The sequence below is a fragment of the Brassica rapa genome, chromosome A07, assembly GCF_000309985.2.
Source record: "Brassica rapa cultivar Chiifu-401-42 chromosome A07, CAAS_Brap_v3.01, whole genome shotgun sequence".
Taxonomy (NCBI): domain Eukaryota; kingdom Viridiplantae; phylum Streptophyta; class Magnoliopsida; order Brassicales; family Brassicaceae; genus Brassica; species Brassica rapa.
In genome coordinates, this window is record NC_024801.2 from 22047011 (window position 1) to 22063739 (window position 16729).

Consider the following 16729-nt stretch of genomic DNA (forward strand, 5'->3'; position numbering starts at 1 on the left):
TATTCTAAAAGATAGTTAGGTCAACCCAAAATAAGAAAATGAAACTGATGGAGATTGTCAGAGCATCAGCACTGGTTAGTTTCTCAAATTTAATTTCTGGGTAATATTATATTAGTGTATAAAGATGATTTACTTTTTGTATTAAAATTAAACATCTAAATTTGTTTGTACCACTAAAATAAGGATAGCTGTAAAGTTATTTTCTCAAATGTTTTTGGAAGTCTCTTTAGAGCATCTCCAATTCATTGCTATTTTCACTTCTATAATAATATTTAGAGGTGAAATTGCTCTAACTCACCTCTATTTCTTTCTCTATAATAGAGATTTCTATTTTTTTTCCTCTATTTATAGAGGAAGAAATAGCATTCCTCTATTTTTTACTCTATATTTTAGAGATTGCTATTTTAGGGAAATACATTGGAGCATATTTCACATATATTATAGAATTCCCCTATTTTAGAGGTGAAAATAGCAAAAATACATTGGAGATGGTCTTATAAAGAGACGATTCTCTCTCTCTCTCTAATTTTATCCCCTCTCTCCTATTTTTAACTTTTTTAATAATATTTTAGTTGAGAATTATGGGAAGAGCTCCCCACTAAAAATGCTCTCAGTGAATTGTTTTTGTTATTTCTAAATACTTTTTTTTTCTAAATGTTGGCTTTTTGGAACACTTAGGAAAAATGTAACACGCAGGCATTTCGAGAGGTTAATCGTTATAGTATTACTTTTATCCAAACTGTATAATTTTGATGGGATCGGGTGAATTAATGTTGGCAAGATTGTACCCTTCTCAAAGATGGCTATTGATTGATTTCCACTGCTGATAAAGGGAAAGAAGAAACAAAAAGATATTTGTTTTGTCACGCTTCCTGGAAATAGCCAACGGACCAAAACTTCTCGTCCTTTTTCTGTTTTTGATATGATAAGATAAGATTCTCTCATTCTTTTATAATATCAAACATTATGTATTTTGAAATGTCAGTCATAAGTCAATATCAACTCTAACTTTAAATTAGTCATTTTGAAGTACTAATCTAATATATTAAAACAAAAGTCACAACTTCAAGTCATGTATGATTTTTTGAAATGGACTTTCCTATAAAATTATATTTCATTTATATCTTAATAACATTTATTAATTATTAATGAATTAATAATATATCAGTTTTTACCTCATAACAATTCTATCCTATAAACCGGTTCGTTTTGTGTAACAGATTGACGTCAGTAACAATCTCCTAATATATACTACGTACAAATTAAATGATACAAATATCACATTAAAGAAATAAAAAATCTGTCATCATGAATGAACTCCTAACGATACCAAGACTTTTTAACATATATGAAATTTGTAACATTGTCGAGCTCTCTAATGATCCATAGTTTATCATCTTAAAAAATTTATTATAACAGCAATATTGAATCACCTAATAAATACATTCAAAACCATTCTTAATGAATCACTTTAAAGATTTTAAAATCTGCCATTATTAAACCCATAGCTGGAGCAACATGATAAAATCGGTGCTACTGGTATATATATTGATTTCTTTTATTTAATGGATGGATTCAAATTTCAAAATATAATACATATGAAATATAACTATTCCATCCCTACATACTTGCTATAGATTTTGTAACCGTAGTGAGTAACAAAATCTTGGGAAATTGCCACAAATACCACATTCATATTACACTAATCACTTTTACCTTTACTTTTAATGAAGGGTAAAATACAATTATATCTTTAAGGTTAACTAATCTAGACTTAGGGTTTAGAGTAGAGAGGTGGGGTAGAATTTTTGGAATGTGAAATTTATGATTCTAAAAATATATAAATACCTAAAAAATATATAAAAATAGTTTCAAACATAATTTTCGTTTTTCAAAAAGAAATTTGAAAAAAATAAAAAACAAAATTCGAAAAAAAAATTCAAAATTTTTTATTTATCAAAAAGTTCGAATTTGAAAAAATATAATTCAAAAACATAAATTTGTTTTTTTTTATTTTTTTTATTTTTTTTTATTTTTTTTTATTTTTTATTTAAATAATGATTTATTATATATATGAATAACAAGGGCATAAGAGTCTTTTGCTACTTAATGAAGAATATATTTTTGAAAATGTCTCATTAGTGGTGGTAAAAATGAAAAGTGGTACTATGAAAGTGGTAAACATGTAATTTCCCCAAAAATCTTTACTTTGATTTTATATTTATCATAATTTATATGAATAACAATTAGAGATCATAATAATGATCTAGCATCAAATATTTGTTATAAATATTGATAACATGTTAGATAATATAATATGTTAAAATATTTTACGAATACCAGCCCAGTTCACAAATTTTGTTATCACAAAAATATGCCACATTTATTAAAAAAAATTAATTATACATATTCCCTTTTATTTTTGAAAACTAAATCTGATTTTTCTACACCTTTTAGCTATTTTTTCAGTCAAATATTTAGCATACCGAATTTATTAACAATATAAGAAAATTATATATTTAAATAGAAATAAAAATAATATTTTGTATTATTACAAAAATAGGTTCTATTAATATATTTTTTAAAACATATATAATAAAAAAATATTTCAATAAAATTAACAACATTTCATATAAATTTAAACTTTATAATAAAATTCGCACGGTCGTGCGGGTCCGAACCTAGTTTTTCTTAATTTTTTATTCAGTTTTAAATGGTTTAAAATCTTTTATATAATAAAATTTAAATGATTTAGATGAAACCGTGTTTGATAGTTCAAATTAAAATATAGCATATATAGTCCAAAATATGACTCTAATTTAATAGATTTGATATATTTATTTTTATTTTTTTTTCATTTCAAGTACAAATGAAAACTTTAAAAACATTCTATCAGAATATTTTAAAAGTTTTATTTCCAAAAACCAATTAATTTAAATTTAAATTATCAGTAAAATATAATTAAAATATTTTATGTGATAATTTTTTTATTTTTAAATCCAAACTGAATTAATTTAATTTTAATTATATTTTAATGATAATCAGAATTTAAATTATTTAATTACGAAAATAAATTGCAAATCAATTTTTTTAAAGATTTTGTTAGAATTTATAAGGAAATTTGTTTATTTGTATTTCAAATACAAGATTAATATATTAAAAATATTGTAGTTAAAGTATGTGTAATTTAATAATTTTTTTAAGGGATGGTCCACAAAAAAATCACACATAAAAAAATCACAAGGCTCTAATTTAATAGATTATATTTAAAATATGTTGTTACTAAAGGCTAAAGCAATGATAAACTTGTGTTCATGTTTAACTGGTCATTTAGAAGTGTTAGAGTACTATCTTTTCATATCCGAGTTTGCTTTCCACTAACCATTGTAATCAACAAAAGCTCATTGCATATTTTATGGAGATTAAAGTTTAATGTGCCCAACATTTTAAATTACGGTGCCATCTATACTATTAAAATGCACTCGGATCTTAAATCTAATTTTTGAGACAACAAATGCTTATATTAAAATTAAACATTCGATAGGCTAAGTCGAATACAACCGGAGAGATATTCGACGGTAAACTGATAAACTAACACAACTAAAACCAAGCTAAGGATAGATGTGGCTAAAGAGAAAAGAAACCCGTAAATAATCTTCACTTATATTCCTAGAGGAGGCATTCGAAAACACAAAGAAATCAAAATCGACGTTGAAAAGCCCAACCGATGGATTTTTAGAGCAATTGAATCCCGTCTCTGAAGTTGCGTGGATCTCCCATTGCTGCAGTGAGTGTGGAGAGGCTGCGGAATAGGGTTACGCACAGAATCATCAACGGTTCTGCAGCTTCTAAAGAATAGCAGTTGAAAGAGCCGACAGATGTTGGGATCTTTTCTAATCTATATAGAGGAAAACGTGTATGTCTCTTCTCGGTAAAACTAACATTGAATTTTGACACGCACTTGCTTATACAACCAGTACCTCCAAGAAAATTTATAAAGTGCAATTGAATATTTAACCATACTCGTCTCTATACTCGTCTCTATCGATAGTTGTCACTTTATAAAAAAATAGTATATAAGAAACAGTGAAGGGTCGTAGCTTTATATTTTAATTGGAACTGGAGATCTACAATCTATTATTATCTACGCAGTGCTACCGTGGACGGTCAATATATTGAATTAAAAAGGAAAGTCATATGTCGCAAACAGCATAGAAACAGATACATTGAACGGTCCAGCTTATTGTTTTGATGCAAAAATGTTTGTTTATCGAAAAACTACGGTAATCTTCTCCGAAACTTCATACACTTGCCGACAAGAAAAAAACCTTCATCCACTAGGGTCTCTCGTAACTTGCACGAACATTTTATTAACTACTCATAAAAGTCCACGAACCTTACCATTTGGTCACAAATATTTAAAATACTTATGATTGTGACAAAAAAAATTAAAATACTTATGTACATGTAATTTATATGCGTAACGACAACGAATCCATATGTTACATACGATGACAGGAACAGCCTTTTTCTTTCTTTCGAACGGTCGAAAGTTGGACACGCTTCGACTCATTGGTCGATAGTAAATACTGTAAGAGCTTGGAAGTGTACGATTAAAAATGATGCTAATATGTTTTTTTTTTTGAAACTTTAAGGTGTTGTCATTGTCCTGTAAACCATACTTATATGTTTCATCTCAGTTAGGTGTTACACAAGCTATTCGATAAAATATGAGATTATGGAACTCCCGACCTATTGCCAATTGAATCATCTACCGATTCGATTATCTTTTATGAATAGTAATATTAGTTTCTCGGATAAAATGTTTAAATCCGAATTTTGGTATGGTTTGAGTTTAAATTAGAAAAATAAATAGCAGATTGAAATTTAAGAATGTGCAGTAGTTTGAAATGATTTTCGTTTCAACCTGCTGTCCAATTTGACTAAATATATCCAATCAAATTATGTTTTGGTTTTCCATTTCGGTTCATGACTTAGGTTGAGCTTGGTTAAAGTTGGTTTGACAACTAGTATTTCCTTCTTTTTGTCAAAGTAGCATGATCAAAACGAACATATGTTTGAATCCGAATGGTGACATAGAAATGGCATGAATACAAACCGCTGTGTTTGGTCCATTCAACCGAGCTCAATTCTAGATGGTTAATGACCATAGCTTCTTATTGTTTTCTCCAACCAACTCTTCTAATCTCTTTGTCATCAGTGCCGTCTTAAAAAAAATTATGACCTTAGGTTAAATATAAAATAAATACTCTTTTATAAAAAAAATCTCGATCTTTATTTATTATAAAAAAAAATTAAAAAATTAGTTTTTGTGTGTAAATTAGATTTTGTTAATGGAAAATTGAGAATGGTGTAAGATAGTTTTTTTTGTTCTTATTGTATTTAAATTAAATTTAGTTAATCATAGATTTTTTGTTATAATTTCACCAACTAACTGATGTTTAACAAATAAAAATAATTTTCTTAATTAGTAAAGTAACACTAATTTTTTTTCTATATTGCCATGAGTTAGAGCCGGCACTGTTTGTCATTCGTCTATCCAACCGTTTGCTTGATTAGTAATCTTCTTTTTGTTGCCAATGAAAATATAAATTAAGGTGGACAAAACAATTGTTTTACAATTGACGTATGAAAAATAAATAAAAAATCTAACATAATTATTTTCGGACAGACAAAGTCACTTTGAGATTAGAAGAAGAAGAAGACAGAACCGTGTAGGCTTTTCTGGTGAAGTAGAATCATTTTATAATGCAGTTTATAAACACCTCCAGTTTTCTCTTCCTTCACCTTCTTATTCCTCTCTCTCTCTCTTTCTCGCTTCTGGCTCAGGGAAAAAGATGTCGCGCAGTTGCTCTCAGTGTGGAAACAACGGCCACAACTCTCGTACGTGTCCGACGGAAACATCCCCTGGCGGCGGAGGAGAGAAAGGAATCATGCTTTTCGGCGTCCGCGTAACGGAAGCTTCGTCGTCTTCTTCTTTCAGAAAAAGCGTCAGTATGAACAACCTATCTCAATTCGATCACGCCGCTCACGACTCAAACCCTGTGGACGACGGTGGCTACGCCTCAGACGACGTCGTTCACGCCTCCGTCAGAAACCGCGAGCGCAAGAGAGGTTCCCTTCATCCAAAACATCTCTCTTTCGATCTCATCTATGTTTCTTGATTCTTGGTTCTTGATTCTTGATTCTTGATTCTTGATTTCAGGGACTCCATGGACGGAGGACGAGCATAGGTTGTTTCTCACGGGGCTGCATAGAGTAGGCAAAGGAGACTGGAGAGGAATCTCAAGAAACTTCGTGAAAACTCGAACGCCGACTCAGGTGGCGAGCCACGCTCAGAAGTATTTCCTCCGCCGTACGAACCAGAATCGCCGCCGTCGTAGATCCAGCCTCTTCGACATCACTCCCAACAGTCAAACAGAAGAGAGGACGCCACTGGAGGGGATACCTCCGGTTCCTCCCTCGCCTAAGATTGCTGATCTGAATCTCAGCCACAAAACAGCGGCGCCGGAGATGTTTGCGTTGTCGCTGAAACTACCGATGCAGACTTCTTCTTCATCTTCCAACGAACAGAAGACACGTGAGCGGTCACGTCCCACGGTCTTCGAGACCATGTCGAGTAATGGAGATAGTATAATGGGAGTTGCTTGATGTAAGAACAAAAAGCTTTGTTTGGTTATTATTATTATTAAGAGTTGACTATGATTAATGTGAAATTGGAGGAGATTATATGATTAGGCTAATTATATCTGATTATGATTAGTGTGTACAGTCTTTTGTTTTTTTGCCCTTTTGGGGGAAGGGAGAAAGAAACGACTTGTCCTTTTTGTTTTTGTACGATATATCGAATGGATGTGGTAAAACGCGGGTAGTGTATGTGTTGTTTTGGTCAAATGTAGTTTGTTTGTCGCAGACTACTTCAAAGAAACTGCCTGTTGATTTCTGACGATGCTTAAGTTAAATGGAATTTAATTGTTGTTTATTGGCTAATGGTTAAGTGCATGATGTGCATCCTGATACGTTTTTTTGTTAAAAGTTTTCCAGTTTCTGCCGTCTTTTACGGGATGTATGTGTTGATTTAAAGTCGCGTTCATAAACCGAGCACAGATATATTACTATAGAGTAAATTACGTATTTTATTTTATTTTTGTTTTGACTGACGTCATTTTGTTTTATTAAATTATTTTGTATAAATCAACACTATTAAAATAGCATCATGACCAATTGATTAATGTTGTGTTCAACTTAAAAAATAAATCAAATATTTTATAATTGTAACCACCATTATTAATCAATATGTAACCTCCTATCCAAAATTTTCAGACCATTTACAATTAGTTGCGTTTTCCTCTTTTGTCAATATTGAGTCTAAATTTTTTTTTTGTTTTGAACTGAATTCAGCCCAAACTATTTTTTATGCTATTTAATAATTTCAATCTTTTAATTGATGAATATAACACGTTACTTCATGTAATTAATTTACATGTAATTAATTTATGCAGTTACATTATTGACATATGATTAAAAAACCACAAATATAAAAATTAAATTTGTTAAAAAATTTAAAACAAAAAATATACATGCCCTTTTAAGGGCGATTCAGAATCTAGTTTATTTGTTAAAGTAATAACTTAGATATACAAATTTGATATCTAATTAACCATATAAACACAGATCAAGATATGTATCTACATGTAACATGTTGAAATAATAGTAGAGTATACGTACAAGCCTTTAATAGTAAAAGTTTATGCTTAAACTTTAATTTTTGTGCTAAAGTTCCATTAAAAGAACCTTTATTTGGAAACCTTATGAAGATAACTATTTTAGTCTCAATTTCTAAAATACAATAAGATTTTATATATCTTGAGATTTTTAATGATTGGAGGATCCTATATGAAAGTTCACACTAATCTTCTTCTTCTAATGGAAAAATTCCAATTATTCCTACAATATGCTTAATGTGCTTAACATTTTTTAATATCAGCGACTCATAGTTCGCGCTAGATCCTTTCCTCACAAATAAAAAAAGGAGCCGCTGCTCCGGCGGTTGGGGACTCGCTACCGTCGGGAGCAGTCCTGCTCTGTCTCTGTTCATAGTATCGGTCTCTTTACTCTGGTTTTCAACATTTTTGTTTGGTGACATGTACAGATCTGGTTTAGGTAAGAGGTTATGCTTAGGTAAGAGTTATGCTTAGTTGGTAGGGCTCAAGTGCCGGTGAAGTCTGGGGATCTCATCTTGTATCGAACCTCTCATGTTTCTACCTTTACATAAGATGTTGAGTTGGGTGAAGTTTGTTCTTTAGCGTTGATGTGTTTTAGTTTTTGTTAGAACAGTGGTTCTTCAATTAGAGATCGAGTTTTGTAACCATTCCCTCGTGTGCTTGGTTTGCTTCTTTGGAATCAAAGCTGTTTCTGGTGCGTGGTGCATGTTATACCGGCTCTGATGTGGGTGTGTAATTCTTCCATCGATTCTGGTGTAGCGGCTCTCAGGCGACTCATTAGTGGTCTATCAGGCTTGTATCTCCGTCTATGTTCCACTTTTGGTGTCTAGTAGTTTCTCGTATCTCCAGTTATTAATTTGTGTTTGCGTGTAGGAGAGTTGAAGGTCTTTTGCATGATGGTGTCTGTTTGGTATGATAGCTTGCTGAGAATGTCAACTTTCTTGGGTCACCGGTTGGAGTTCCTCTGCTATGGTCTTTGGTTTGCTTCTTCTTCTTAGAGACGTTTGAGTTCTGCTGTATTGTGGGCTTCTACTGTGGTTTTTGGTTTGCTTTTTTTTTTCTTATAGACGTTTGGGTTATGCTGTATTGTGGTTCCATACCCGATTGGGACTGCTGAAGCCACTAGGCCACTGAGCCATTGGGAAAATTGAGTCATTTTGGCCCATCATTAAATGCAGAGTCAAACATTCTTTCAACATGTTTGGGTCACTCTAGTTCCTTGTCGTATTCGTTGTGGCCATACGACTGACACACGGCGAGGATAAGATACAATAGAGGTCGTCGCCAACATGAACCTGGACCCCTCTGAGTCACAATACGCGGATTCTATAACATCTTTGACTTTCATTTTTCTCTACAACTCAATTTATCCTAATTTAAAACATGTTACCTTACAAGACGCGGATTCTATATTTTATAATGTGCTACAAACTTGCACACAAAAGCGGAAACAATATTTTCACGTTATACCAATTTCACCTAACACATTTTTTAATCTAAACTGATGTATAATCTAACATTCAATCTAATGCTGCAACTGAGAGCCCAAACACAAACACTATGGATTTTTAAACGTGTAATCAAACATAATCTTTAAATGTTTTAGCTCTTATAACTGAATGATTTGTTTTTGTTATACTATATTTGAATAGTTAATCGTTTTATCCAAAGTAAAACCATTACGTACAAATGAATGTTGTGAATTGTATAACACATAGTAGAACCATGTTTAGGATGTGGAAACAGTGGACAAATCACTATCGGCTATATATTTTTCTTCCACTACGGTATTTCGATCGTGAATGCAAAATATAGATTTATGAATCGAGGGACTGAAATTAGGGTTGGGACTAATCCTTCGGTAATAACGAAATGGTCTATTTATTGGTGATTTTCCGAGAGAGAGAATGGATTGAAATGTTAATAACATTTCTAGAATAGTATTGAATGTATATAATATTTCTAGGGTTTGCATTGAAGAAGATAATCCCTTTTATGACGACCTTCATATCCTCTTCATAGCATCTTATTACCTCTTAGAGTGTCACTCATATTCTAATATTTAGAAAATTAAATCACAAATTAATAGATATTTGGTAAGGATTTGAAATTTTTGAGGCTCAGAGATGATGGACTTTTGAGGAGACGGTCGAATTCCTGTATAAAATCCAGCACCAACATGAATGGCCCTTTAAAAATATCACATTTGTAATGTTAAACATCCGGCTCTATCAACAACTGAAAGAATACGTGTTATAGTTCATCAATCCTTTTACGTGTGGCGTATAATTCTTTTTGGGAAACTAGTCAGTAGGGCGTGTAAGTATAACCAGTGTATCTGCCTTGTATTCTTGTGGTGGGAATATCGTTTCTTGTTTTCTCGGTGAGAGATTGATTTTTTATTTTAAAAATTTAACATGTAGTAGTTTCATCTCTGTGGGAAAAAAGCAGTACACTATAGACCAAGAAAATTCAAACTCGTTCGTTGAATCAAACACTCAAAAATTATACTAAATTTCGTAGCAACTCCTAAATTACACTAGGACTTTATGGAGTACACACATCTACATATGTGAACTAATAACATCATTTTATAATAAAGTCAAAAATAAAAAAATGACGTTTATTAAAAAATGATTTCAAAATTAACTAAAGTATTTAAAATAGCCATTTACATAATCTGATACAACTTATATACTTCGTCTGTTTCATATTGTAGGTAATTTTAGTTAAAAGCATTAATATTAAAAAATTGTTGCTTTTGTAAAAAAATATTATTTAATCAATAAATTCAACCTATTATAAAAAATTAGCATTATTTGATTAGTTACACAATATTTAATAAAGAAAAAATATGCATTGAAATATGAAAATTATTTATATTGTGAAATAAACATTTTTTGCTAAAACTATTTATAATATAAAACGGAAGGAGTATGTAACAATATAACGTCTGGTTGTGTCCATCAAATATAAGTTGGGTCAATCATATTGGAAGTTGTGAAAGCTAACTTTTATTTGAATCTGAGCATAATCTTATTCCGAAAATTTTTGTTGTTTTGCTTGACGTAATTTTACAGAAGAAAAAGGTCGACCAAAGAAATCCCGAAAAGCATCCCTAGGTTACGGTCCAAACTGAAACTAAGACGTGGAACATTACAGATGTGTAGTGATTATACCCTTGACTGCTAAGTGCTAATTCATATACACAGTGGAAAACATGAAGTTTCGACTTAATTTAACAATAAAGTTAAACTGGCATTTTCGTGCTTAAAATAATCAAATCAAGACATGCGTTTAGAAATGTAAGAGAAGGAAAAGAAAAAAAAAATCTATATATATAAGAGAAGAAAACTCAGACATATCCATATGATAGATTTAATTTGGTAGTCAATATTTACCATTGAAAAGTAATAGTTTATGAGTTTAGGTATGTATCATTAATGCTGTTAAACGTTATACCAAGACGTGCAAATATGTCCTTTTGAGTTTTGACTTAGTCCAAATGTAGCCTTTGTTTATCTTTGATTTTTTTCTTTGTAAAGTTTCCCTTTGTTTTGGGCTTTCTCACCGGAAAATTTTAGTTTTTGCCGGATTTGTCTCCAGGGTTATGTTTTATACCACCGGCTTCGTGTATCAAAAACGTATCCCACCCTTGTATCTTTGAAGTTAATCTAATCTTAGTAAACAAAAAAGAGTTTTGACTTAGTCGTGGTTACTATGAATACGAACCTGTCTATCCAAAATCACAACTACTATAAGTACCATGTCAACTAAAATTTTAATAACCATTAAACCATCCGGTCGTACATAACTATTATCTAGACTTATGTCAAAAAAAAACTATTATCTAGACTTATTTAACAAAAAAAAAACATATCTAGACTTCGCACTCACATCAGCTGGAGTTTGTTTCCAAGGAATCTAATAAAACTGGAAAACAAAGTAGAGTAAAATGGCTGCAAAATATGTAAAAAAGAAAAACCAATCATACACTTCATCATACATTTTTTTTTCTCCTTTTGTAAAAGTGGATTCGTCAAATAGTATTCTAGATAAATAAATAAAATTGAAACATATATTTATTTTGTGTTAACTATGAAGAGTTTGAGCCGATTTAATTTCCCAGATCTGGAACTTGCGTACGTTAATAGATATAGAGACATGGTATATTCACTTTTTCATTAAATTTCAAATTAGGAATATCAATACATACGTTTAAACGTAATTTTCATCATTTCATGTGTTCATTTTTAAATTTATTCTCAACATTTTTAAAATGAAACTCGTTAGAATAAAAGTACAAAGAGGTAAAAAGATAAAAATACATTTTACCAACTATTATTATTATTTTTCTCTCAGCGGATCACATTCTTGCAACTATTCAAATTAGACAAAAATACATTGTTCTCCAACTTTTCTTTGGACATAAATTTCCAACAAATTAGCAAGAAGAAAAAATTGACATACAATTGCAACTAGTGTAGGTATTACAGTTAAGCAACGGTACATATTAGGCAACTAAACTGGACTCAGACACTTTCCTGACTCTCTTATCACTTTGTATTTCCTACCGACCCAATAATAACATTTTAAATTATTTCCCTAATTAAAATCTCTATTATTGTCAGTTTTTTTTATTATTATGAATTTATGAGGCACAGGCGCATACCGAAGCTTTATTTGACCGACATGCTGCCGAAATCTAAGAAAGAAAATACAAAAAATCTCGGCCCTATATATAGACGCAAACGCAAAGTAGAAATCTCATCAAACAACAGCTGTTCATATCATATCCCACAAAAACACAAAAAAGCAGCTGCGAGTTTGATCAATATATATAATCTCTCGTACTTCCAGAAACCAAAAGCTAAGCGTTATGGGCTCCATGAATGGTTCAAAGAATGATGAGTACGTAAGGCTGTTAGGAGCATGGCCTAGCCCTTTCGTGCTGAGGACTCGGATCGCACTTAACCTAAAGCGTGTAGCGTACGAGTATCTCGAAGAAGAAGATACTTTGAATTCGGAGAGCGTGTTAAACTATAACCCCGTCCATAAACAGATCCCTATCCTCATCCATGGCAATAAACCAATCCGTGAATCTCTCAACATCGTCATGTACGTTGATGAAACTTGGCTCTCAGGTCCTCCCATACTTCCCTCTGATCCCTTTGATCGTGCCGTAGCTCGCTTTTGGGACGTCTACATCGATGAACACGTAAGTCATGTTTCATGTTTGTCTTAGCCCTCAGCTCTAGAAAAAAAAATAAAACCAAATACATACTTTGATTGTATGTTTGTATAATCATTCTATTTTTCTTGAACTTTTGTAGTGTTTTACATCAATCAATGGAGTGGCAGTAGCAAAAGACGAGGATGAAAGAAAGGCGGCGATAGCAAAGCTAGAGCAATGTATGGCTCTATTGGAAGAAACGTTTCAAGAATGCAGCAAAGGGAGAGGCTTCTTTGGAGGAGAAAACATTGGATTCATCGATATCGGTTTCGGATCAATGTTGGGTCCTCTCAAGGTTCTAGAGAAATTTACCGGGTTCAAGTTCATACATCCAGAGAACACACCAGGTCTTTTCCACTGGGCAGACAGATTCTACGCCCATGAAGCAGTCAAGCCTGTGATGCCCGATATTGAAAAGCTGGTCGAGTTTGCCAGGCTTAAGTTCAATACTTCAATATTTAAATGAGGACCAAAGAAGAAGACCAAAGGTTATAATTTATGTTTAAAATAAATAGACGACGTACAAATTACCATATGTATCGAATAATCGAGATCGAGGAATAAAGATGTTAGACTCGATTAATTGAAAGGCACAGTCAAAAAGTTCTTTTGTTGATTTTCTTTTTTAGGTTGAACTTTTGTATGATGTATAATATGAGAAAACGTAAATATTTTATATCTAAAGCTAACGTGATATCCATTGAGCAGGGAAACTTAGCCACATTTCATGAATTGGAAAAACCTCATAAATACACATAGCAAGTGGGAACTGATGAAGACACTGGTAGACCACCACATTGAGGCTATTGGTATTATGGGCCAATTAGTCAACGTACTAATGTACCTGAATTACTTTCTGAATTTACTAGTTCACCATACTGATACTCCGGTCGAAGTCGAAGACTAAGATAAACTGAATCATATATGGATTTTCATTCAAAACTGGCGACTATATACCTTACTAAGTAAGAATATATACCTACAAAAAGGTAGCGATTAGAGGGCCATGTTATTGATGTGTATTCATTCAGCGGTGGGTGGCGAATTAATTTTATGCCCTATGCCCTATTCACTATTCAATACTGGTATCTTTTATAGTTGAATTACAAGTTTTCCATAATTAATTATGTGATTTAAACAATGATACAACAATAATATTATTTGATATTTGACCGTGACTTGTAGTATAAACTTTGCATCAGAACTGCTTTTGTAACATAATTATGTGTTGGTTCTTCTCGGCTCGGCGGCGGTGTTTCTACGTGGTGGTCTTCCCGGTATGGAGGTTTGGGCGACATGGCTGCTTATCTTTTGAGACGGACACAGGGTATGGGCCAATCTACCCACTACAAGAAAACTCAAGCTTAACGAGGAATATTAACGAGGAAAAAAAAACCTCGTAAGTTTACGTCAACTTTACGAGGATTTTACGTGAATAACGGTATCATCGTTATTTCCTCGTAAACTAACGACAAAAACCGTTCGTCGTAAAGTCGATGTAATGTGACGTGTCATTTACGAGGAAATAACGATGATATCATGTTTCACGTACGTTCCTCGTAAAGTGGACGTAAACTTCGCGTCTTATTTACGAGGAAACTATTTACTTGGATTTAGCGAGGAAATTTTGAATCCACCAACTTTGTAAGTGACACACGTTTTTTTTTGCACCTAATTAATTTTGAATCCACCAACTTTGTAAGTGACACACGGAGATTATTGAAGTCGAATTTCCAGGGATACTGAAGCTGAAATGCGTCCTCTTCAAATGTGAATGGTTCGACCCCCGTCGTCAACAGAGGTGTTCGGTCTAACAAATTCGATCGGTGTAGTTGATGTCAACGGTGGACGACGGTACAACAAATTCGAGCCTTTCATCTTAGCTTCACAAGCAGACCAAGTTAGCTTCCTTCCATACCCTCGGATGAGAGATTCGGGTATAAATAGGTTAGCAGTGATCAAAGTAACACCTCGAGGACGAATCATCAGTGGAGAAGAACCACCATTGCAAGAAGAACAGATAAATGGAGTCGAGGAACCTGAACAAGAAATTGATGACATCCTTCTCATTGATCCGCATAATCACGAGTACGAAGATCTTACCGATGATGCCACAGACGAAGCTGTTGAAGACGAGTTTAATGAAAATGAAGACATTTCTAGTGATGATGAGAATGTCGATGAATCCGATTGATGTATTTTCGATTTTGTGTAGTTTGTTTTATGAATAAGGTATGTGAGAGTTTGTTTTATGAATAAGGTAATGTGGGAGTTTGTTTTGTGAATAAGAAAATGTGGGAGTTTGTTTTATGAATAAGTAAAAGTGAGAATTGTGGTTTGGAATATATGAATTAGAAGATAGGGAATTGTGGTTTGGAATGAAAATAAAGATAGGGTTTGGAATATATGAAGTAGAAGATAAAGAATATGGGGTTTGGGGTTTGGGGTTTCGGATTTTAGGGATTTAAACGGAATACTCGTTAATTCCTCGTATGTTGACGTCGAACTTACGACGAATTCCTCGTTTATTCCACGTAGGAGAGATTCGTCGTAAATACCACGTAGGACAAATTCGTCGTAAATACCACGTAGGACAAATTCCTCGTTTATTCCACGTAGGAGAGATTCGTCGTAAATACCACGTAGGACAAATTCGCCGTAAATACCACGTAGGACAAATTCCTCATTTATTCCACGTAGGAGAGATTCGTCGTAAATACCACGTAGGACAAATTCGTCGTAAATACCACGTAGGAGAGATTCGTCGTAAATACCACGTAATATAAATGATGAACGCGGTCCACTTTAATTCCACGTAGGACGGAATCGTCGTAAAAACCACGTAACCAAAATCGTCGTAAACACCTCGTACTGTAAAAACTAGAAAAAAAAAGAAAAAGAAGAAATATACTCGATTTTGTGTAGTTTGTTTTATGAATAAGGTAATGTGAGAGTTTGTTTTATGAATAAGGTAATGTGGGAGTTTGTTTTGTGAATAAGAAAATGTGGGAGTTTGTTTTATGAATAAGTAAAAGTGAGAATTGTGGTTTGGAATATATGAATTTGAAGATAGTGAATTGTGGTTTGGAATGAAAATAAAGATAGGGTTTGGAATATATGAAGTAGAAGATAAGGAATATGGGGTTTGGGGTTTGGGGTTTCGGATTTTAGGGATTTAAACGGAATACTCGTTAATTCCTCGTATGTTGACGTCGAACTTACGACGAATTCCTCGTTTATTCCACGTAGGAGAGATTCGTCGTAAATACCACGTAGGACAAATTCGTCGTAAATACCAAGTAGGACAAATTCCTCGTTTATTCCACGTAGGAGAGATTCGTCGTAAATACCACGTAAGACAAATTCGTCGTAATTACCACGTAACCAAAATCGTCGTAAACACCTCGTACTGTAAAAACTAGAAAAAAAAGAAAAAGAAGAAATATACTGGATTTACATGTGGCAAGACTTCCAGCAATTATATTACTTAAGTCTCACCAACATAAATTCCAATATCATCTTCTCTTCCTTTTTTCTCAAATTTTTATAATTTGAATAGGATTGGATTTGAGAGTATGATGTGAGATAGGGTGTGATTTGGGAGTTTGGGTGTGGGTTGAGAAGGAGAGTTACGGGTATATGTATAGGGAAGCTTTCCTCGGTAATTCCACGTAAACAAAATCGTCGTAACGTCCTCGTACCTAAAAAACACGGGCCTTTGTAATTCCTCGTATAATAAAACGCGGGCCTT

General features: G+C 32.8%; 2 protein-coding genes across 2 annotated transcripts; both read left to right on the forward strand.

The window, feature by feature from the left end:
* The first annotated feature begins 5381 nt into the window (after window positions 1-5381).
* Window positions 5382-6933, forward strand: LOC103830900 (transcription factor KUA1). The gene is made up of 2 exons (XM_009106726.3): window positions 5382-6135; window positions 6227-6933. The coding sequence occupies exons 1-2, from the start codon at window positions 5859-5861 to the stop codon at window positions 6670-6672; spliced, it is 723 nt and encodes a 240-aa protein (XP_009104974.1). The 5' UTR covers window positions 5382-5858; the 3' UTR covers window positions 6673-6933.
* Window positions 6934-7257: 324 nt separating this feature from the next.
* Window positions 7258-13667, forward strand: LOC103830902 (glutathione S-transferase U11). The gene is made up of 2 exons (XM_009106727.2): window positions 7258-12963; window positions 13079-13667. The coding sequence occupies exons 1-2, from the start codon at window positions 12625-12627 to the stop codon at window positions 13442-13444; spliced, it is 705 nt and encodes a 234-aa protein (XP_009104975.1). The 5' UTR covers window positions 7258-12624; the 3' UTR covers window positions 13445-13667.
* Window positions 13668-16729: the final 3062 nt, after the last annotated feature.